This window comes from Octodon degus, unplaced genomic scaffold, assembly GCF_000260255.1.
Source record: "Octodon degus isolate 3935 unplaced genomic scaffold, OctDeg1.0 scaffold00003, whole genome shotgun sequence".
Classification (NCBI taxonomy): Eukaryota; Metazoa; Chordata; class Mammalia; order Rodentia; family Octodontidae; genus Octodon; species Octodon degus.
The window spans coordinates 7021769-7046058 of NW_004524579.1; the positions used below are offsets into that span (position 1 = coordinate 7021769).

The 24290-nt window shown below is 41.2% G+C and overlaps 1 protein-coding gene across 1 annotated transcript in view; it reads left to right on the top strand.

Moving 5' to 3' along the window:
* Positions 1-3593: 3593 nt before the first annotated feature.
* The window catches only part of Dsg4 (desmoglein 4), a 38961-nt gene continuing 18264 nt past the window's right edge, over positions 3594-24290 (top strand). The window contains exons 1-9 of the mRNA XM_004623700.1: positions 3594-3737; positions 4702-4818; positions 13587-13622; positions 15386-15517; positions 17243-17398; positions 17995-18139; positions 20299-20465; positions 21014-21148; positions 22281-22466. Coding sequence (XP_004623757.1) covers positions 3594-3737; positions 4702-4818; positions 13587-13622; positions 15386-15517; positions 17243-17398; positions 17995-18139; positions 20299-20465; positions 21014-21148; positions 22281-22466 — 1218 coding nt within the window. The remainder of the gene's footprint in view (positions 3738-4701; positions 4819-13586; positions 13623-15385; positions 15518-17242; positions 17399-17994; positions 18140-20298; positions 20466-21013; positions 21149-22280; positions 22467-24290) is intronic.

A 24290-nucleotide genomic window follows, 5' to 3' on the forward strand; every position in this document is an offset into this window, starting at 1 on the left:
TCAGGTAGCATAAACTTCCCATGCATTGAGAAGCAAGTAGACCAACACTCTGTAACAGAGGGCCCAATGCCTGAGCAGCAGTAACCAAATGCTGAGCTGACAAATATGGAAAAGAAAACAAGACAAATATGTAAAAGAAAATTTTCCATAATAAATACAATTGTCACTTTTTAAAAAATTTATTGGATACAGAGTCTGGCTGCACAGCTCAGACTCCTAGTGACCCTCTTGCCTCAGCCTCCCCAACACAGGGATTTCAGGCATGCACCACCATGCCTGGTTTTGGAGCCAGCACAGCACACCTGGGGTTCTAGGGCCAGCATGGTATGCAGCACCAGGGATTGAAGCCAGGTCCTTGCGCTTGCCAGGCAGTTGCTTATTCAGGTGAGCTATCTTCCCAGCCCCACATTTCACACTTCAGTCTCCCCACACATGCAAAAAAAAATCATGAAAACAAAAATGATGAAGTTTAGTTGGTTATTAAAAAACTTCCAGGGGCTGAGGAGATGGCTCAGTGGAATAAGCGCTTCCCTGGCAAGTGGAAGGCCTGAGTTCAATCCCCGGTTCCACAAAAAAAAAAAAAAAAAAAAAAAAAAAAAAAACCACAAAAAAAAAAAAAAAAGAAAAGAAAAGAAAACATATTTAAAAAAAAATTTTTCAAAAGAAGTTGTTCATTTTCTAAAGAATAAAGTTTCATAAGTGTTTAATTTTAAAGAATTAAGCAGCACAGAATGAATGCTAAGTTAACAATTCACTCAGGAAATATAGGTCATATTAGCATTCTAGATAAGCTGTCACCCCATGCGGTGTCAACCCAAGTACCAGTTCTGCTACTGAAATGCACTGAAATTAATTCCAGTTTCAAGTCAACTTCTTATGCCTTTCCAGAGACATTGTTGAGGCACTAAACTTAGGACTCTGATTAGAAATCCTTTCCTTAAATTCTTTCTTGGTAGACCACACAACTTCAAATAACCCTGGGGGCTACCTTAAGAAGTATCTCAAAAAAGAATTGCAAATATGTGCTTTATCTGGTCACCTTATTAATTTTAATTGGCAGATATCTCTAAATTTAAGATTTGTCTCAGATGGTTATATTGACATACAGCCTCACCATACCAACCATTTTTTCCATTGTCTCCATACAATTTCCTTCTCTCTTTCCCATAAATATCCTCAACATATAATTCACTTTTCTTCATCAAGGCTACAATGCCAGCCCTCTAATTGTCCAGACTCTTGCCTTTGCTTCCAAGAATGCCAAACTGAGTTTCTCAAGAGGCCACACGCTACTTAGCATGAGTTCTATTACTAGAGTCCGCCTTGTTTCTGAATTACAGTGATGGGGTAAGAAAGAAGCAGTCTGCCTTTGAAATTCTCCAACCAACCTGGATTAGCAATTAGAGAACATGTAACTACGTTTTCTTTTAATGTTTGTTGATGCTACTGCCAACCTGCAATTTCTCATAAGGAGGCTTTACACCCTATTGCAAACCCATACCAACAATAAGGAAAAGAGAAACTTAAAACGGAAAAGTATATCAAAATTATCCAGGTGCCTCTCTGCTTTTTGGGTTTTTCCTTCAATTTTCAGGTTTCCAATAGCAGCGACTCCTTAGTGAATGCTTGTGGCAGCTTAAAATGTATCCTTCAGTCATGTTATAAATTTTGTTAATTTATAACATTAATATATGTTAATGTTATATATAGAAACTCTGTAGTTCTTCTAAAATGATTCCATAGATACAATATCACATAGGTTCAACTAAGGTACCAAGTTCAGAATCAAATACACTGGAACTAATTCCAGTGCTGCTTTCCTCAATTTAACTGTGTTATGCTCTCATCTTTAAAGCTGAGAGCACAGTTCAAGCACAGAACTTCCTTAGCTAAATTAAGAGAATTTCATTATTCTGTCCTTCTCTCGGGACCACGCTTTCAGTCTGCTGCCTTTTCACGATGCCCTCTACTAAAAGTGTCAGTCCTCGAAGCCGATTCAGTAGTGGCCATGTGTATGTATGTGTTGTCAGTATATGTAATTTTGCTTTTACAATGTTGGCAGTAAGAAGCAGCCTTCTAATTTCATTCAGCCTGATGATAGGCCCTAGCATTTTAATTATTTTTCATGTTGTGAGTAATTTATTATTCATTGGGTATCTTCCCTGTAAATCTTGCCCTCACTCTATAAGATTTTTCTTTGGTGTCCAACAAAGGGTTTCATTGCAATAAGAATGAAGGTGTGTCTAAGTTCTTACCCAGTGCCCAAACAATGCCAGCCTTGCAGACGAGCTCAGGAGCTTGGGGTGGGGAAACAGAGTCATTAGAGAATATCTTCAGCCCTCGGCCCAGGCAGCACCAGAGTCAACACTGATGCCCTCCTCAGGGGCACCTTCAAGCACATCTTCTCGCAGAGCCTAACTCAGGGCCAAGACGAAAAGGACTAAAACTGAATCTCCCCGGTGTTTGTGGGCCAGGACCACCCAAAGCAATGGATTGGATCCTTTTCAGAAACATTTGCCTCCTGATCATCCTAATGGTGAGTAGAGCTTAAAGGCTTGAAGAGCAAATGCAGCCCTCGAGGTCTTGTCTCTTGTCTCCACTCTCTGCCTTTCTACATAAGATTTGTTCCATTTTTAATTCTTATTCTAGGAAAAGTTACCTAGGAGTTCAGCTACCACTTATCTCAAAGGTCTCTGGGTGCCTGGCAATGGCAAGTAAGACTCTAGTTGAATTAGAATTGACTGGCCTCAGAGACAGAACTTTATTCAGATTAAACGTCATGACAATTCCAAAGTTCATAATTGGAAATAAAATTCTGCTTCCATCACTTTTTACTTAAGTCAGAGAGATTGTTGTGAAAATTCCCCCATGCAAATGGGTCTGGAATTTGAAGCCAAGTTGTCAAGCCTATTTTATAAACAGTTATTTCCCTGTGAGTTTCGTTCACAGTAGAGGGATGCCAGCTACATCAAAATTACATTGCATCTAACCGTGAAATACTTAAGTCATATTATTAAAGCACTCTGTAGTCCAAGAAAGAAACATGCAAGTGATATACTCCTTTAAAACAAGCATGGCATTTTGAGTTTGTATTATTTTCTTTCAACTTTGCAGCTGACAGGTATAAAATAGTCACCAATGCATGATAAGTTTCTTTCCTCGTTATCAATTAATGACAACTAGAGCTAAAATATTAAAACTTTTGAAAGGGGTGAGGCAGCAGTTTCTAAGTCTACATCTACAGAGAGATAAAGACCTGCTTGATCAATTCACCAAACTATTGCAACTTCAGTTAGAAAAGCTTATTCCAAGAACTAATTATGGCAAGCTTAGATTAGCTTACACTAAGTCCACTGTTGATAAAATGGAAGAACAAAACAGTCAAAATACATAAAAAATTTAAAAAAGATAGGGGCTGGGGAGATGGCTCAGTGGAATAAGCACTTCCCTGGCAAGCACAAGGGCCTGAATTCAATCCCCAGTTCTGCAAAAATTAATTAATTAATTAATTAATTAAAAAGATAATGAAGGAGATTATTAGAAAATTCTACACTTTTTTTTTTCAAAGCAAATTAAGACAAACCACACATACAATGCAGCAGTCCTTCTTCCAGGAGTATTCCCAGGAGTGCCACAACCTAGATTGGAAAATGATGCCAGACTATTATTCTCCAGTGAGTGGCATTGCGCCAACTCATCTGGGCATCAGCTCTGAGGGCCAACAGCAGGCTGGGACAGTGAGCGTCATTCTAGAGTTTAAGTGGCTCAGAGCTTCAAAGGCAGGGCAGGTGCCCTGTGCTGCCACAAGGCACACACCTCCAGCCTTCTCCAAGCTTAAGAGATGGATGGACTATGCAACAAAACCGTATTTTTTATTTAAAAAAAAAATACCAAAAAGAAATGTGATGTCCTCCTCATTTAGTTACTAACTTAAAAAAGCTCCTGAAGGAAGAGGCGGGAAAGAATTAAAGACCTGATGTCTAACAGCACTAGTAAGGCACCAGCAGACACCTCTTGGGGTGCTGCTCCTGTTGCTATCTCTGTGTTTTTCTCAGACAAACTTTTTTTTTTTATTCCTGCTGAGAAAAATTGCATGGATTAACACCTTAAAAGTGATTATAAACAGTGAGTTTTGCCTCCTTTTGCTTTCTGCATAGACATGTTTTATGATAATATTATTTAATTAAAGAGTTAATCCGTCTTCTCCTTGATCTTGAAAGAGTGCTTCGAAAGTCTCTCAGGCCTTCCTTCTGGTAGTACCAATTTATTTTTGTTGGCAATCTTAGTGGATTTGATACTTACTTCTTCCCCACTTGCCATTGATACCAAAGTTTTGTGGAAAAAAAAAATAATAATGAAAGTAAGCTTGTAAAAAAAAAAAAAAAAAAAAACACAAAGTTTTGTGGGTTGTTTTTTGTTTGTTTTGTTTTATTTTGTTTTTTTGATAATTCATGGTAATATTGCTAGTCATAAGTGCTCACGCATTTCTAATAGATCCCTTAAGACATCAATGAATGACAACTAGAGCTAAAATAGTAATTAATAATATCCCGAAAGTAGAGACTTCTAGCATATTTCAAGATTGAGACACATAGCAGCAAAGTTTAAGGAGAACCGATTTGCTGTTGCAGGTAGTACAGGGAAACGGGTGCCTCCGCGTCCTTCATTTCGCGCTCTTGAACTCTGCCCCTTTTTCATCAGTTGAATCAAAGCTTCTCTGGGGCATCACTGCAGCTTGTACTAATGAGGGTGTGGCGGCCTCTCCGAGACTTACGAGGACTTCGTGTCAGCTACCTCTCAACCACAGAGTACTTCAAAGTTTGGACTGAGTTAACCAATAAAAAGTACCCAAAACTCCGAGTTTCAATAGGGCGTTTCACTGTATCACAAGCGCTCTGGCATCTTCTTCCTCCATGTGTTCATTATATCCTCCTGCGGTCAGCAGAGGAGAAGGGAGCCTCATCAACCCTCAGGCCCGAGTCACCGCTCCCCTCGGAAGTGGCCGTGTGACTCTGGCCACAGCCCTGGGCTCCGCAGGCTTTATTGTACCTCACGGGGGATTCGGGAGGAGACAGAACATCACTGTTTCTCCCATTGCCGAGGCTCTGTGATTTCCTAATTGTTGTTACTGAATATTCATGTAAAGGAAGTTTATGTCTGGCTCCTGGATATCATTTGCATAAATTTGCCTGGAGAATCTAAAACTTTAGGTAACGCTGTGGGCTGTATACATTTTACTGGGGAAGAATTATTGGAGACAGAACAGTTATTAGCTGAATGAGACCTATATTTTATCAAGTTAATAAGATCATTAAAAAGCCACTGATCAGATAAGAAGTTTTTCCCACCAACGTGGCTGTTTATACTACATATGAAAGATAAATACTCCAATTAAATGCTTTGATTCTTGGAAAGTAAAAAAAGGTAAGAGGAGGATGGGCATGGTGGTGCATACCTGTAATCCCAGCACTGTGGAGACTGAGACAGGAGGGTTGCTGTGAGTTTGAGGCCAGCCTGGGCGACGTAATGAGTCTCTGTCTCAGAAAAACAAAAAAAGTAATAGATTAGGCATATAGATAATATCTCATTGTAAGTTGAAAATAGTCGCTGCAACTTAGAAATGTATTTAGAAGTAACCTAGCCTCTTTTCAATTTAGTTCTCACACAAAACAATAGAATTCTGACACATAGTGCAGATATTTGGTTTTGTTTATTTCAACAGGCAGATTTCTCGAAATATAATGATGGGGTGCACATTATCTGATTTGGTTTTTATCTCTATTAAATATAATATACTCACTATAATGATTGGTTATAGAACCACTTACTACAGAAACTACTGATGTCCTCATCACAGCAAAGGTTACATGGAAGCAACTATTACTTCTATTATATATATAATATATATTATATATATGCAGCCAAGCAATGCACATCTATATTTAATATTTTATATAAACATTAAATATGTAATACATATTCATCTATAAATATATTACATAAATATATATATAATGCTTAAGCCAAGTAGACAGAGCTATATTTATATTTGAAATTTTTATATAAATATATATTCAATACATTTTATGTTATATATTTATGTAGGTATGAAATAAATATACATAAAATGTTTTAAGTGAAGTAAACAAATGTATATTTTTGGCTTCAAATTCCTATAGGACCCATGGCAGAAGTTCAGCTAAAATGACTTATATCCCGAAAGACAGCTGGCATTACAACTGTACTACAAGCTATAATTTGAGTATAGTTTTTTCTATCATATCAACCTAGAGAACTGCAGGATAAAAAATTCTGCTCTACAAATATCTCATGGCCCCTTGGATGGCTGTTTTAAATGCTCCACTCTTGGGCCAGGGATATATCTCAGTGGCTTGACCATCTGCCTGGAAAGCACAAGGTCCTGAGTTCAATCCCCGGTACAGCAAAAACAAACAAATAAAGTGCTCTTCTCTCTTTTTTAGGAATTAAATGGTAGTTGATATATTGCACATAGTTGTCTTCAAAATAGTTGCTCAGAGTACCAGATATAAGCATGTAAAATTGCTCAAAATAAAAATTTAAGCATTAACTGCTCCCTTCAAAAGGCTAATTTTAAAAAGCCTATCATGTATGTATATACCGAGGATAGCTAGGACTACTAAATGCTACTCTTGGGCTCCTGAAAGAAGCAGTTAATGCTTCATTTTTTTCTTTTTCTTTTTAATTTCTTATAACTTTTTTTTTACCAATTTTGCATGCTCATATGAGGTAACCTAACAACTAGTTGAAGACAACATTATCTAATATAACAACCATTGTCTAATTCCTATTATTTTGTTTAGTGATATTCTGTATCGTTTCTAATTTTTCTTTTTACAGTTTTGTATTCTCTTTTTAAAAAATTAAATTAAAAAAAAAAAATCCTGGACCCACACATCCTGGTCTGATGTGCCCTCAGGGGCACTTCCTGGTGGAGGAGGGGCATGGCTTCTCTCTGGGCAGGGGGGCCCCTGCACAGGTGCAGTGACGCCTTCCCTGTCCCCTAAGTGCGACCATGTTGAAATTCCTCCCTCACGCAGGGCAAGTCTGACGATAGGGTGTGTGACAAGTGAGGAGAGTGACGGCTCCCAATGCCACCTGCATGAGAAACGTTCACTGGGCCTTTCTACACAGAAAATTACATGGCTTGCAAACTAAAATGTCATCACTTGATCCACCTTCAATTATAAACAAAAGTGGTATAATTAGGCTTAAACTTGGCATCCCTACCATACCCCTAGGAAGATGCCGACTATTTTACTCAATAATTTTTATGAGCATTATTCAAGAGATAGTTGCTTATTAATAAGTTGGTCCTACGTGTGCAAATGACTTCAAAACTGACTTCAAAAAGTGAAGTCACAGAGACGAAAAATAGCTTTGTTCAGGCTGCCAAATACACTCAGTATATGTGAGGTGTTAATGTGTCTTCTAATATTACCCTGAGCTCAGGTAACAACTTAGTTTCCACCTCTCTTACATGAAACAGTGATACTCTAACAGCATTGGAAGAGAAAACAAAGCCTAAAAAATTTTCTGCAACTTGCTAAGAGTTGCATGTGTATATTCTATTATTCCCCTTAAAATTATAACTATAATGACTCAGAACTTGTCTTACACACAAAAACTTGGCCTGTCACATTTTTTTACCCATAAAACTTTTCCAAGGAATAAATTTAGCTTCCAATTTCCATTTTTATCCAGTCATTCGCCGTATTTTCTACTGATGTGTTGAGCAGAACGCTAATGCGGTTAACACACTTCAACGTGCACAGAACTTCTTTAAGCTGAGATAAAGAGGGGTTGGTTCTCTGGAGCAAAGTCTGTTGTACAATGCATCTACTACCTTATGGTGGCATAACATTTACAGTTAGAAAATGTATTTTCACATAGCAGCAAAACTCCTGCAAAGTTTATAGAAGTATTTCAATTGAACAAACTTACAAAAAATGTTCAGGGCAGATATGGGTCAGACAACCCATAACTGAGACAGTCCAGATTTGAACCCAATACTACAATAAACCATTTCAAATGTACTATAATTCACTCCCTTACCACTTTGGCCCACAACCTTCCTGTATGCATATGCTTTTTTTTTACAGTGTCTAATACATTCCAATATACTTTCATCTTTTATCTACTTATCCCCCTTTCAACATGTGGCCCTACCTAGGCAAGAACTAAGTCTTAATGTTCTCTGTATTCTTGTAAATTCACATATTTAGTTTCTTTCCACATTGTCTTTTTCACATTGCCTGAAAAGGTCTTATTCAGCTTTCTTCTATTAATGTAATTTATTTTAAGGACTCCCAGAGAAATAGAAGACAAAACACTCTCTCGTGAAGGAGGTCCACAGGAACTGTAATGCCTTTAGGCTAGCACGTATCTGGCCAGATCAATTTCTTCATCCGCAGAAGGTGCCTCCAACACCCCATTCTTGTTTCTGCCCTTGTGCTGACTGGTTCAGCCAGCTCTGCTCTGCGTGGGTGCCTCTGAACGAGGCATTCAGGGAAAGCCACATCAGAGAACAGGGTTGGACCCGTATATGCTCCAAAGAGTGACTTTCACAGACAGAGGCTTTCTACAGCAGTTGTCTAAGAACCTGTAGGTAGGCTTTATAGTTTTGGACTCATGAAATTGTGCTCCTTCATACAGTTTGGGAAGGCAATGTCCTTGCATGTTTCCTACCAAACACCATTCACAGATCATTGTCTGGGAAGTGAGGAGCTCTCCCTACAGCACTCAGGACCTCTTTCTAAGGGCTGAAGTATAAAACCAGCTGGGTTTAGGGAGACCTGCACTTGCAGTGACAGGATTTGGGGGCTTGGCTATGTTGCCCCCATCAGGAAAGCCTGCTGAGAAGGGAGCAGGGATACAGGGAGTGTACACAGAGGCCTCCGCCAGCCACAACAGAAGTCCTGCTCAGTGACAGCTTTTCCCTGGAATCCAGCATTGCATCTTCCCTGGCCTAAAAAGGAAACAGCGGAGCCACTGAAAGGACATAAAGGAGGCTATTATAGCCAAGGAGTCTTTCTTAGAGCTACTTTGGATAGTTGTTATATGTCCGTTGAACTGGCTCTGTAGTCAGAACAAAAGCCAGGTCACAGGAACATGAGTACTATCTCAACTCTTTGAACTAAAGACAAGACTGCTTTGTTTGACTAATTTCAGGTCTTTAAAAATGATTGATTAGCGGTTTTATATGAAGGAAGGCTACAAATGGGTGCTCTGGAGCAGGAGAAAACTTCTTCCCATTCCCTGTCCTTTCCATGTCCCTTCCCTGTCCCTTCCATGTCCCATCAAGCATCTACTGCACTCCTTCCTTTCCCTCTGTGACTCTGCTTGGATGAGAGCCTGAAGGGTCGGGCTGGGGACTGCGTCTAAGGTCACACAGCTGGTAGAGGACAGAGGCTGGGCCCACACTCAGCTCTGTGCCTCCACATCTAAGGAACTGGCCTCTTAAGCACATTGCTGTTAATGAAGCCAAGTGGCAATTTAAGCCTAAACTTCCACTGTGGGAAAGAAATGATTTGCCTGAAATGTACACCCATTTAAGGAACTTGCGTCTGCTTAATTACTATCCCAGTAAGTCTTAAATTGAGGCACATATTTCAGTGAACTGAAGGAGCCTGTCAAACGGTGTAAGTGCACAGAGTTTTAAAGGAAACAATTTCTAGATTCTCAACTTCCTCATGGATGATAGATAGATAGATAGATAGATAGATAGATAGATAGATAGATACATACATACATACATACATACATACATACATACATACATAGACAAGTGTTCGTCCCTTAAATCAACCTACCCAAGCATACACTTGCACCAGGCTGATTCTCTTCTCCTAAATCTCTCTTTTTAAAAAAGTTCATGCCTCTTGCACACGGCAGTCTTACTAAACTACTCTGTGATTGATTATAAAATGATCTGGCACATTAAAATGAAAGATAATTCAAACTGTGCTATCGGTATTAAGGAAGATAGTTGCCTCTCGAGCTATAAGATCTGTTTGCAAGTTATGTGGCTTTCAATTATTTGTTTTCAACAAAATTAAAGGAAGACAGTCTAATCAGCTGAGAAGTCATTTAAAATGCATTGTAAGGAGGGGCTGCTCTGTAGATTTAGGTCACATAATTCAGAATAAGTTAGAAAAAAGTAAGGACTCTGATTTTTAAAAAGTCCTCCAGGGCTGGCCAAATAGCTCAGTGGATTAAAGTGCCAGCAAGCAGGTGCCCCCGGGCCTGCCCAGCCGGCCCTGCCCCTGGGGTGCGCTGAGACAGCGACTGACACTGGGCGCGGTGGTACGCACCTGTAATCCCAGCTCATGGGAGGCTGTAAACAGGCGGATCACTGCAAGTCCGATTTAGTAGCGAGACCCTGAACACCCTGTAGACCCTTCCCTAAAAATAAAATAAATAAATAAATAAATAAATAAATAGTCCTCCAATATAATCTACAAATAAAAACGTTTCTTTTCAGTGCTCTATTCATAATTAAAACAAACCAAATAAAACAGAATTGATGCTGAGACTTAATTCTATTAAGTGGTATTTATTTACAAATTGATAATTCAAAACTCCATTTCCTTCTTTTACATTTTCAATCCAGTTCTGCTTTCTATATCTAAAAACAATGCATCAAATTTTCCATATTTTTCATTACGTTCACTCCACTATGCTGTTTTTGTAACTGTAAAGCTAATCTAATCAACAGAATATCGGAGAGGCTAGGGATGAAGCTCAGTGGCACAAGCACCTGCCTGGCAAGGACAAGTTGTGGAATTGGATTCCCAGTTTAAAACACAAACACACACGCGCACACGCACACACACACACATGCACACACACACACACGCACACACGCACACAGTATAGGAATGCAAGGAGAAATAAGAGCAAAATAAATTCCACCCTTCAAAGAACTTTGTCTTTTTTTCTGACAAATGACATTGGGCATCAAGTGACAATGGCCTTTGGCTTCTATTCCACTATATTTAACAGTGATTTGACAATTGTATTGTAAAATATCAACACTTAAAATAGCCTTAAATGCCATCCTTCGCAAACTTTCTATCTTATGCTGAAAATTTTTAGCCCTCTGTATAGAAAGATTTGAGGACGAGCACCTTTTTTCAGAAATTCTTAGTTTCGTGAGCAACAGTTTTGAAGACCATCTACAAAATAAAATTAGGAGTATTAAGTGTCCGAGGAGATAGCTCAGTAGAATTAGCAAGGGTCTGAGTTCAATCCCTGGTCCTACTAAAAAAAAAAAAACTTTTTTAAAGTAGTATTAATACAAACATCAGTATCTTTTCAGGGCAGGGAACACAATCCCATGAGGGCAAAATTCAAACAAATTCAGAACAATTTGGTGAGGAACTGCCAGTGGTGTAGTGACTTGGGCCCCTTCCCAGCTGCGGTTAATACTGTGTCCACGAGCTACGATGTTAACTTCGCAGGCTTGCTGTGAGCAACCAGAAATGAGGCTGAGAATGCGTTCCTCTACAGGGCAAAACTACCGGCCCTGTCTCATCACAAGTATGAGCAGCATTCAGTGAGGATGCTCTCTCTACTCTTGTTCCAAGTTAAAATTAAATTACTGGGTTGATTATAACTCTGAGGTCTGCTCGGCTGGTGCTCACAACGTAGTGATGCTCTGGGGGGCATCAGGCCCAAGACAATGTCCAGAGGAAAGAAGGAGCAATTCAGAGAGCATCAAAGGGGAGAGGGGAAGAGCAAGTGAGAGGCAAATATGCAGCTGAGGATGAGGACCAGGAGACTCCGATTCACAGGGCTCACGGGCTGAGCTCACCAACCCAGTGTTCACCAAGGTCAGCTTCCGGGGCCGCTGAGGGATGTGTGAGAATTGCAGGTCTGTGTGCACCACAGTTCTCAGTTTTCCTTTGTCCCAGTGAGCAGAGTGCAGCACCAGCACCCAAGTGGAGCATAAGACAGACACCAAAACATTTGTCTATGTGAATCAGTTAACATGGAATTTTACTATCATAACCACTGAAAACAAAAGCAAATCACAAAATTGCATGTATGGTTTCTTTCTTAATAACTCATTTCTTGATTCTTGCCATTTGAACTATTGCATTTGCAAAGTTAGCGCTGTCTGAGGCTTTAAGACCTCGGGACCCTCTCAACTCCCATTTTTCTTGACCTTGTCATAACACACAGAGCAGTCAATATTCCTTCTTCATCTAACGTAACACTGTCCTGTCCTTATTCTGCCCCCTTTCTGAATGCTTCCTCTGCACTTTCCTGCTTAACCTCCTTTCGTTCCTAAACTCTGGTTCTTTACCAACCCCCCACACTAAGAGCCTGCTCTGTGTGCACAGCACCCTTCCACCTGCGATCTCAGCCTGGCTACACTCTCCAGGCTTCGATTTCTCCCTCCCATTCCTTCCACAAAGGTAAGAGTTCCCATGAGGCTCTGTCCTGCGCTCTTCCCCCATCCCCTCAGTCCTGCTTCATTCAGTGCCCTCATTTTCTTTACCTTCAAATAATGCCATTTTTGAAAAGTCTGCTTGTGATCTCCTATTCCTAGTATTAAAAAAATACACTGAAGGTAAACAGAACCTATTTAAGTCCTCAGTGCCCTGCTGTGACCGTCCCTGCTACATTTAGTTTCTGTGAGCCCTACCGCCTCTCCCCAGAGTGACAAGCTGGCTTCACTGGCACCATCTGCCTCTCCCTCCTCAAGCCCTCCAGTATATGAGCCCTGTCAGCTCCTTGCTGACGCCTCTGTTCCTCTCCTGCTCCCAGCTTCTCTCATACCCAGGTTCACGCTTTCACTGGATCTGACCCAGGCAATTCCTAGCTCTTCAACAGTTCCACCTCAGGGCTTTCTCTTGCCATCCTCCCTGCCTATGAATGACATGTTTCAAAAACAATGATCTCTTTACTCTCCATCTCTATTCAGTGCAGTCCAACTGCCTAGCATGTGAAGCACTTCCGGTGTAGCTCCATGCGGACTGTCTGGCCTCGTTTTTCAGGGCGCCTCTCCTTAGACCACTAATTGTACTGGCTCTGCACCAGCCTCTAAAATCATGTGCCTTTACTCCTGTGTTCTTGTTGCCACCAGCTGAAGTGTTCTGGATCAACTCCTCTTGTTAAATCAGCTTCAACCCACAGAGCCCTTAGAAGCCCCTGCTGGCCTGGGTGACCCCCCTACACTCCATGTTGGTAACTGAAGCCCCTGTCCCACCCCTGCCACCTGGCCCACATGCGGCTCTGTTGAACCAGGTGTCCTAACCTGCCTGTGGTAGAAAGTCACATGCTGGTCTTCTCTGAAATTTTAAAAGCCTCCAAAAGAATGTAGGCATGATGTTCTGCGCACACAAATTAAAATTAAAATGTAAAAGCCTTTTGAGGGCAAAAAGCCATATTATTCATTTTCTATTACTCGTGCCGATTTTACATTTTTTAACTAAATGCATATTTAAGAGCCAAGTTAATGAAAGAATATCTCCAGTGCTGTTAGGCCCTGTTTCTGAGCACTCCATAAATGCATGCTAACGCTGTGTCTTTTCCAACAGGTGGTGCTGGAAGTAAACAGTGAATTTATCGTGGAGGTAATGTATGAAAACTATATTCTCTACTTAAAATCAAAAGAAAATTGGGTTTCATAGTATGTATCAAACATTAGAATAGTTGAAAACATAATCATGCACACAGAACTTAGGAGAAAGATCATGACTCAAGCTGAAATAGCAGGAGTAAAACCAAACTTCCTAATTTTTATTCGTTAAGGGCATGGTGTGGGCATGTCACTGTCTGTGTACCTCCCACTCATAAAACTATGTTACGGACATACTTAAATGTTTCCCAGTATACCCAGTTTGGTATTCCCAGGGCTTGGGAGGCTGAGATAGGAGACTCACAATGATCTGAGGCCAGCCAGGGCCACATTGGGAGGTCAAGGCCACTCTGGACTACACGGGGATACTCTGTGGCAACACACACACACACACACACACACACACACACACACAAAGTTTTCCAAACTATAGCAAAATAAAAGAAAAAAGAAAAGGAAAACATTAAAACGGAAGGTTTTTTTGACATATCAACAAGAAACAAACTGGTTTATGAAAAAGGGAAAGATGTAAAAATTAAAATCTCCATAACTGGAATTAAATAAATGGGAAATCTGTTAACTTTTAGAGCGGGACTCAGGAAATAAGACTACTGTCCTGTATCTCTGGTGGGACCCAATTTTATTGCAGTAGTGAAATTTTTATTAGTATCATCTCAAGTCATTGGAGAAAATGAAATCACGTTTCTAATCTCTGATGACAAAATAGGAAATATACGATACACTTCAGGAACGTGTATTAAAATGGGGGTATAAATGCACTGCTTCTTGAAACAATAAGCTTCACTTAGGGAACATCTCCACCCCAAGGTAGTAATTAAATAAAGCCTCAGATTAAATAAACATATAATCATCTATGTCTCCATGAAGATATTAGTACTTTCAAAAATAAAAATATAATGTTTGTGCACATATACACATGCATTTATGCATGTAGTAACATTTTGAAAGTCTTCCATTACACAAAATTCTTAAGCATCCATGACCAACAACAGAAAGCTACAAAGGGACAAACAAAGCAAGTAGACACACAAATGTGCAACATCAACAAGCCATAGAGTGGTGCGCAGCTGTAATCCCAACACTCAGGAGGCTGAGGCAGGGGGAACACTGCAAATTTGAGGCCAGCCTGGGCTATACAGTGAGTTCAAGCCCAGCCTGAACTGTGTAGTGAAAACCTGTCTCAAAAAGACAAAAGAAATTTAAAAAGCCACAGAGATGGCCATAGGATGCATGACCAGTGCCACCCGTCGGCTCTAGTCTTCTAATTTTGCAATAATGCACTTGGATACGTACTCATGAAGACGTCCTTATCAACAGAAGATAAAGCCTCTTCCCTCAGCTTAAATGAGCGCAGCTTATACTTAGGATGAGACGCGCTCACACAGAGGAGTGGTAGCCTTTAAACTCCAGGGACTGTAAGGTCCTGTCAGAGAGCGGGGAAGGTGAGGTGAGCCTGGCTTCCACATGCAGTAAAGACAAGCTACCATGCAGGACGAATTATTGAGTGTTGCGAACACCACACAGAGCTAATGGGAACTGTTTGAGTTAGAGACTTAGCGTTAGAAGTAATTTGATTCCAGTAAAGTAGCCGCCAGCGCTGGGCAAGCTGTATTTCTCCAGCATTGAGACTTAGTTGAGCACCATTGTTTCTTCCAGGTACAACTCACAAAGTCAGATAAATATCTGTATTTATTAAAGGCATTCTAACAGTATAAATGTGAACTCTCTTTGCTTAAGGTGAAAGAATTAGACATTGAAAATGGCACAACGACATGGCAAACCGTCAGGCGGCAGAAGAGGGAGTGGATCAAGTTTGCCGCCGCCTGTCGGGAAGGAGAGGACAACTCCAAGAGGAATCCGATCGCCAGGGTAAGGGACAAAGCCCAAGGCACACAAGAGGGTCGTGTGCTGATGGCAAATGCGTGGCTGGCAGGAAAAGTCCAACATGCTTCACGGAGTTGAAGCCGGCGGCCGCACAGGGATAGGAGAGAGCAACGTGTAGTCACTTGCTTGTTTTTGAGTATCATGCGCCGGCAGCAACACAGAACAAGTGAGTTTACCAACAGCCAACTTGGCAAGTAACCCTAGGACAATAGCTGGGCTCCAGAGCGCGAATGGGTGCGGCGGTTTGTCTGAGGTCTGTCCCTCGCTGCCTGCACCTGCTGTGGACTAACGCGCCAGTAGGCAGGGGTCTGCCGCTGTATTTGCCTAATCCAAGACAGTAAGGGCAGTGTCAAAAAATCTCTAACTTCAAAATTAGGAGAGGGTGAAAAGGCCTTCACAAACGCGGGCTGCCAAGGAGGGAGGAAAGTGCGAGTGAGCACGTGTGACAGATGGTCCGCGAGGGCTGGCGCCCACGTAGCCGTCCCCGCACCCTTTCTGGGCATCTCAGCCTTGGCCGGCCGCAGAAACCAACAGCAGGCAGCGTCACTGCCTTGATCCAGCTCCGTAGAGACAGACAGCTACGGGAGAATAAACGTCAGCACTCAGGTTACAGGTCCAACCTCAACTCGAGCAAAGAACCTCATGTTTCCTCAGAACTTCTCAAACTGGAAAGACGTTTTTAAAGTATGATTTTCATTTAATTTCGTACTCTTATGCTGTTGGCATTTACACTGCACATCCCTTTTTTAATCTGCGTTTCAGAGAGCTTTCTTCTATGCATGAAAAAAGATCCTCAGATTAGACCTGAGCTAACTGAAATTGTACTTCTAACTGACTTTAATTAATGGTAGCTATTTGAGTGACAAGTCTTAATATTTTACCAGACACATTCTTCTTTAGTACAGAAGACAGCAATAGATATGAAGCTTTTAAAACAAATCCTTGTGGCCAAAGTCTACATTGGCCATAAAATCTAGTAGACAGAAGCTAAGCGGGGTCACCCAGGCCTAGTCCAGTGTTCAAAATTCTGCTGCAGGAGGATTGGAAGTTCAGGCTCGGCCTGAGCAATTCAGAAACTTTACAAGAACTTTTATCAAAATACATAAGAAAATAAAGAGGCTGAGAAAGCAGCTCAGTGTGAAGGCCTTGAGTTCAGCAATAACTAATATTTGTGTTATATATTATCTGTGATATTGTATGCTACATATTACCTGTTGGGCAGAAGAAATTTTTCCATATCTAACCACTATTTCTCTTGTAATTTTCTTAATCTGTCTACCATTTTGACTGAATCTCAAACTCAAGTTTAAGCAGGGTATTTATTACCATAACACAAATTTTAAAAGTTATTAAAGATGCAGATTTCTTCTGTCCAACTATACTCAAACACAATCAGGGAACTGAGCACTGTACTGTTAATAATAGCAAATCTGGCATTACATATGCATGTGTATACACAGTACACACCTGGGCTAGGGCTGTAAACATGTGACCTCATCCAGCTGCATAAAGATCATGTGTGTGTGTGACAGTGCTGCCCCACCTTAATCTTGGAGGACATCATTGATTTCAGGGTCACACAGCGCTGAGTCACAATGCTGCATTTCAAACCAAAGCCCATCTAGCTATGGTTTCCTTTCCCTTTCGATTTTTGACTCAGGCTCACGATTGGCTCTAACTGAGATCAGATCCTAACCATTTCACTTGTAGATTCGCTCAGACTGCGAAGCGAACCAGAAAATCACGTACCGCATCTCCGGGGCAGGGATTGACCGGCCACCTTATGGTGTGTTCACCATTAATCCTCGAACTGGGGAAATTAACATTACTTCAGTGGTGGACAGAGAGATAACTCCACTTTTCCTGGTAAGTCACACCACTCTTTTGATTTATTCATACTATTTTACCTCCATTTTAAGAAAATGTCAAGACTATGGTTTCCTGGCCAGCCAGATAGCTCAGCGGATTAAAGCACCTGCCTAGGCAGATGCAAGGGTGGGGGTTCGATCCCCTGCCTGCCATGCTGGCCCCGTTCCCTGGGGTGCGCTGAGATGGCAAATGAGACTGGCTGTGGTAGCACGCACCTGTAATCCCAGCATTTGGGATGCTGAAAACAAGAGGATCACTATGAGTCCAACCTGTATAGTGAGACCCCTGTGGACTCTGTACTAAATTTAAAAAAAAAAAAAAAGATCGTGGCTTCCTTTCGGCAAAACACAGTAGACTGAACAAATGAAGGGTTACAATGGATGAGAAAAAGTTAAAATGTAGGGTTACTGTTCAAGATTCTCTTGCATGTTACAGCTGCAGGTGACCGAATGCCTCAATCATATTTACATTATTGCATGATAATGCAGTCCAGGTTCAAGGGAAAGTCACTTCTTCCCTCTTTCTGTATTTTCAAACGCATTACCCTGTTTCCTGTGGTGGGGAGTGACCGTTCCTTTCCTGACTTTCCACAGATCTACTGCCGTGCTCTGAACTCACGGGGGGAAGATCTAGAGAGTCCTCTAGAGCTCAGGGTCAAAGTCATGGACATAAACGATAACGCCCCCGTCTTTACCCAGAACATCTACACCGCCAGCATTGAAGAGAACAGCGACGCCAGTAAGTAAAGGACTCCTCCGCCCTGCAGCCTCCTCCGCCTCCTTGGGGCAGCAGTTTTAGAAGATTGAAACACTGGGCATTTAAAGACTGGGAGAAGGCCGGCCAGATAGCTCAGCAGATTAAAGTGCCCGTTTAGGCAGCCGCAGGGGCTGGAGGTTTGATACCCCGACCTGCCCAGCCAACCCTAACCCCCGAGGCGCTCTGAGGCGGAGTTTACAACTGGGCGTGGTGGTGCCTGCCTGTAATCCCAGCACTTGGGAGGCTGAACACAGGTGCATCACTACAAGTCTGATCTACATAGTAAGACCCTGTACTAAATACATTATTTTTTAAATCTGTTAAAGATTGGGAGGAAAAAACCAAAGTTGTGCTTCGAAAGAGCCTCACAAGTTTTAACTTATTCCTCAGCTAGGATAGAAACAGGTCTAACATGCTAATTTTTTTTTTTTTTTTTTTTTTTTTTTTTTTGCGGTACCGGGGATTGAACTCAGGACCTTGTGCTTGCCAGGCAAGCGCTTATTCTACTGAGCTATGTCCCCAGCCCTATACTCTTATTTATAGAAGATCTTTGTGCTTGCAGTTCAGCAGGTACTTTGCATGAACCATTTCAGGATTAGTGGTTAATTTAACACGAAGGAGTAAGCACAGGAAGAAGCCATGAATGTTCACGCAGGCTCTGTTTTGGTGCCTTCCTCCAAGTCTGGGCCTGAACCTCGCCGGGGAGAGGGGCTGGGGCCTCCTCCCAGTTGCTCCAACAAGCAGAGCAATCAGCCGCCCTCACAGGAAGTGGTCTGCGTAGGAAGTGAGTCTCGGCGCTCATGAATTTACTCCTTCCCATCCTGTTTCATTCCATTTCCGAGTCTAATTCCCTCCTCTGTTCTCCCTTTATATTAGCTCTCCTGAAACTCCTGTACCTCTTGTTTTCTTTCTTTCTTTTGCAGACTATGTAGCCCAAACTGGCCTTTAAATAGACTCATGGGGATCCTCCCACCTCAGCCTTCCCACTACTGAAATTACAGTGTGTCACCAAGCCTGTCTTAACTCTGTTCCCTCTTAGTTTTCGGTTTCTCTGAGGTGGCTCTTTCCTCTCCCCCTGCCTTCTGCCTCTTCTCCCTCCAGTCTTCTCTTATTCCTTCCCCTTTTGAATTTATGCCTGTTAACATACCTCTAAGTACATCAACAGGGGAAGTATTAGAAAAAGTAAATTTTAGAAGAAAGGCGAGGGATGGGACGTCTAAAATGGAAGGACACAGAGAGGCAGAGAGGAGACTCCAAACGCCTCCCTTGTCTGGCTGCTGACGTGTATCATCCAGCACAGCCTTGCTGAATGAAGACAAGTTCCCTTGGCTGCTGATTAGCAAAGTAGGAATGCTTGCTTGCTCAGACGAGAGGAGTTTATGAAGAAAGGGCCGCAGAGCCAGCACACATCATCAGGACCCGGGAAGTCCTTCGGTCCTGGCTCTTTATACCCAAGGAAGCTCTGAGTTACTCACTTTGAGGCCTGGCCAAGGAGCAAAAGAACATCAGGAACCTGCACACTCTGGAAAACTTTGTCCAGTGCAATGATGTCCTTGGGATTAGCCAGCATGCCTGCTTCTGTCTCTATAAGTAATTAAGAACTTCTTAGATTCCTACGATCAAATCTTCTCTCCAATAATTACATATTTTGGGTGCTTGATAAAGTGCCACTACCTTACAGAGCAACCATAGTAATTATCTCTTTCTAGATGAATGACAGCTAGGAATATAGGTGCTCAATAAATAGTTGCAATGCTGACTTTAACTGAGTTATGATTGTTCTTAATTAAGCATTTAAAATAATTTCACAAAGCCACAGCAAAACAAAACTGACAACATCACTCCCTTGGGCTCTAAATAGACTACTGAACTTTTACCATATATTAAATGCCACTACATTTTGCTACTAATCTTCCATTTACTCATTTAAGTAATATAAATACTTTATAAATAGAAAGAAATTCATAGAAGCAGCCCACTGTTCTGTAATCACTGGTATATGTGTAAGTTATAAAAACATGTTCTTGTAGAAAACTTGCACAGAGATGATTGAGGAGAGAGCCCACCACTCTTTAAGCCTGAAGATCTGATGCATTCATCCTAACAGTGCCAACCATTCCCCACTCTGTCTTTATTTCTAGATGCCCTAGTGGTAAAGCTAAGTGCTACAGACGCGGACGAAGTCAACCATCTGAATTCTAAAATCGCCTACAAGATCATCTCTCAGGAGCCTGCAGGTGCCCCGATGTTCATGGTGAACAGGTATACCGGAGAAGTCCGCACCATGTCCAGCTTCCTTGACAGAGAGGTAAAGCTTCGGTGAATAAGCGAAATATCACATTGTCTGTCTGCTGTGAGGAGCTCGCAGTGTAAATGAGAACTAAAATGTAGAATAAATATTGTGAAACGGAAAGGAATTATTCATAAGGAAAGAGAGATGGGGGAGGAAGAGAGAAGAAACAATGATGAGGAAAAGGATAAAAAGGAAATGGCTTTGTAAAATAAAAAGGGGGTGAAGAGTTGAAAAGAGGGAAGGAGAGTAGGGGAAGAAGAGGATCAAAGATATATGATGTACAGTACAAATTCCCTATGAGGAATGTGATCATTATGTATGCCTACATTGCACCAATGAAAAAAATCAAATTTTGAAGAGCAAAAATGGAATGACCCATGTGTGCCTTATTCCAACGTAAAGGAGGAAAAGAAAATTGTGCCATTCAATTTTAGTGAACATTAAAGATCAGATGTGGATTTCATCAGACATTCATGTAGAAGTAGAGGGAGGTCGTGGCCTTGGAATGGGTTGGGTTCACCCAAGACAAAAGCTAAGCCGCACGCTTTTGCATCCTAATCAAGCAACACAGTATGTACAACCTGCTGGTGAGGGGCTCAGATCGGGATGGAGCTGCAGACGGGCTGTCCTCCGAGTGCGACTGCAGAATCAAGATTCTAGACGTCAACGACAATTTCCCTGTCTTAGAAAAGACTTCCGTAAGTTGTGACCTTTGTGATCTTCCTGGAGGTGCAGCTACTCAGGGCTTTCCCACTAGTTGTGAGCCTGCCTCTCTCACATATACGGGGGCTCAACTTTGCACATAAACCCTGGGAATAACATCTATATTATCTCCAATTCACTATTCCGAGCAGCTTTCTCTATGAAAGCAAGAGCTAGCAACTCCATGCCATTGGCTCACAGAACTGTGGAAATTCCTTAATTGTGGAAACTCTGACACTAACTTGATCACAGTGGAACATTTGCATTTACTTCATGTTTGAATACATTCATTCTACCAGAAACCCAAGTATTTGCCATTATTTTTTTTAATGTATGCTGTACAGGGTCTCACTATGCAGCTCAGACTCATAGTGATCCTTCTGTTTTCAGCCTCCCCAGAGCTGGGATTACAGGCGTACGTCACCACACCCAGTCTCTGTGGCCAGCTCAGCATACCCAAGGGCGGGGCCGGCGCCACATGTGGTACTGGGGATCAAGCCCAGGTCCCTGCACTTGCATAAGCAGATGCTTAGTCCACTATCTCCCCAGCCTGCAACTTTCATTTTTATCTTTATACATAAAGAAGTATAAAGTCCAACCTAGGAGGGTAGAATCTTGATTGCCACTTATTTTAATAAAAAGACATTTTGATTATTCTATTTCATGCTGTCTATGGCTTATTTCTGCTTCAGTAACAGAGACAAGGAGCCGTAACCCTGGTGTTCCAGCCAATGAGGCCTGCTATACTTACTAATTGGCCCTCTACTGAAAAATATATGATCCCTTGTAAGTTAAAAAATAATCAGGAGGATCACTATGAGTCTGAGCTGCATAGTGAGAATCTGTACCAAATACATAAACAACAAAATAATCAGGAAAAGAAATGAAACAAGTTGAAATTTGAGCTGGATCTCACATGCTGTATATGAAAATCAGCTTAAGAATCATTTAATTCTTATATTTCTGATTGGAAGCATGCCATTAATCATGGCATAAAAATTATTGAGTTCCACAAAAAAAAAATCATTGAGCTCATTTGTTGTTTAGTATTTTATAAGGTAATTATGTGTTAGAATTGTTATTCTTTTGAACATTCATTGATTATGAAATTGATCTGTTCTATTTCAGTATTCAGCAAGTATCAAAGAGAATTGTTTGAGTTCGGAACTGATACGATTACAAGCAATTGATCTTGATGAAGAGGGTACTGATAACTGGTTGGCAAAATATGTAATCCTCTCTGGAAATGAGGGAAACTGGTTTAATATTCAAACGGACCCACAAACGAATGAAGGCATTTTAGAGGTCGTCAAGGTATAGTATGGGATGTGCAATTTCTTCCAAAGAAGTTCTCAATGACTCTTAGAGCTATATTCTGCCTCCAAGACAAACTCCATCACCCAAAAACACTGCTTGGGTGACAACAAGGGTCCTAAGTAGGCTACTGTGTCAGTATTTACTATAAAACAAAAGGTGAAAGGCTATTTTGTTCTCCTAGTACTCAGTATCTCATTAAAAAGATGAGTCAAGCACCCCAAATTACATAGTGCATGGGAATGTGCAACATTATAGATAACGATACGGATGTCACAGCATGAAACATAATTTCTAAGTGGGTAAAAATAAAGTAATAATGAGATCAGAAGAGGAGAGACCCTTGTGAGCTAGATTCACCTCAGAAGTTCTTCTGTGAGGAACGAGCTCTAAGCAAGACGCTGTATCTGAGGTTCTAATGTAGAGGAGATGCAAAGCATGAGCGGGGCCTGAGGGGATTCGTGTCAGGAAAAATGGAGATGCCAAGCTAGAGGTGTTTTGCTGGGAACTCTGAATGCTCAACAATAGGGTTTGACTTTGCACTGTAGATTAATTCTGCTTTAACCACTTTATGATTTTACTCCATAGACAACAACACAATCTAAGACCTTACAAATTTAAAAGCATAAACCAGTAAGCTTCAAATTAACATTTATATAATGAGGAAAGCCGGGTGTGGTGGCATACCCCTGTAATCCTCGCACTTGGGAGGCTGAGGCAGGAGATCATCAAGAGTTTGAAGCCAGCCTGGGCTACCTAGTGAGTTCAAGGGCAGCCTGTACTACATGGTGAGAGCCAGTCTCAAATAAACAACAAAGAAATTGTTCCAACACCAAATTATACACCAAGAAATACTTTGAGGTATTATCTTAAATAGAAATTACACTGTGGGCTGAACTCTGAAAGATTAAAATTATGAAAATAATTATATTACTTAAATCCTAAGGTCCTAAGATTCTGATCAGAGACAAAATCAATAAAAAAGGAAGCAAGTGAACCAATGTGAAAACCACTGATAAATGTAAAGTAGGAATAAAAGAACAAGAGATAAAATTTTAAATCTTCCCGATGATTAGAATTTTGTTGAACCTTGCATTGTGATTAAAAATCCAAATCAGGGTGAAGCAATTCTTAACCTTCCTCCTCATCATCTTAATCACTGACTTTGCATGGTGTCTATCCTTTTATTCTTTTTATTGGTACATTTTAGATATGCATAACATTCATCATAGGGAATTTGTACCTGAACGTGATATATCTTATTTATTTTTGCCATTCCCTCCCCCTCCTTTCAACCCCTCTTCCTGTCCTTCTTTAAAAAGCTCTGTTTCCATTTATCCTTCTATTCCTTTTCTCTTCACCCTTCCTTCTTTTTCTCCTCCCACCTCCCTGTTCTTCTTCTCACTGGAACATTTTCTTCCCTTTTCCTAATAGCTATTCTACATTTTGGCCCTTGTTTATGCTTCTGGTTTCTCCTAGCAGAGAAATGATGCAATATTTAAGCATGCTTGACCAATTTATTTTATTTGTCAGTACGGTCCCTGGGTACATCCACTTGGCTAGAGATGACTCGATCTCGTCTTTATGAAAGAGCAGTACTCACTATGTTTAAAAAAAATAACTTAACCTGAGTGGTTGTACATGCCTGTAATCCCAGCACTCAGAAGGACCTGAGATAGGAGGCCCAGCATGAGTTCAAGTCCAGCTTGCACTATATAGTAAGACCCTGTCTCAAAAAAGAAAAGGAAAGAAGGACAGAAGGAAGGAGGGAAGCAGGGAAGGAAGGAAGGAAGGAAGGAAGGAAGGAAGGAAGGAAGGAAGGAA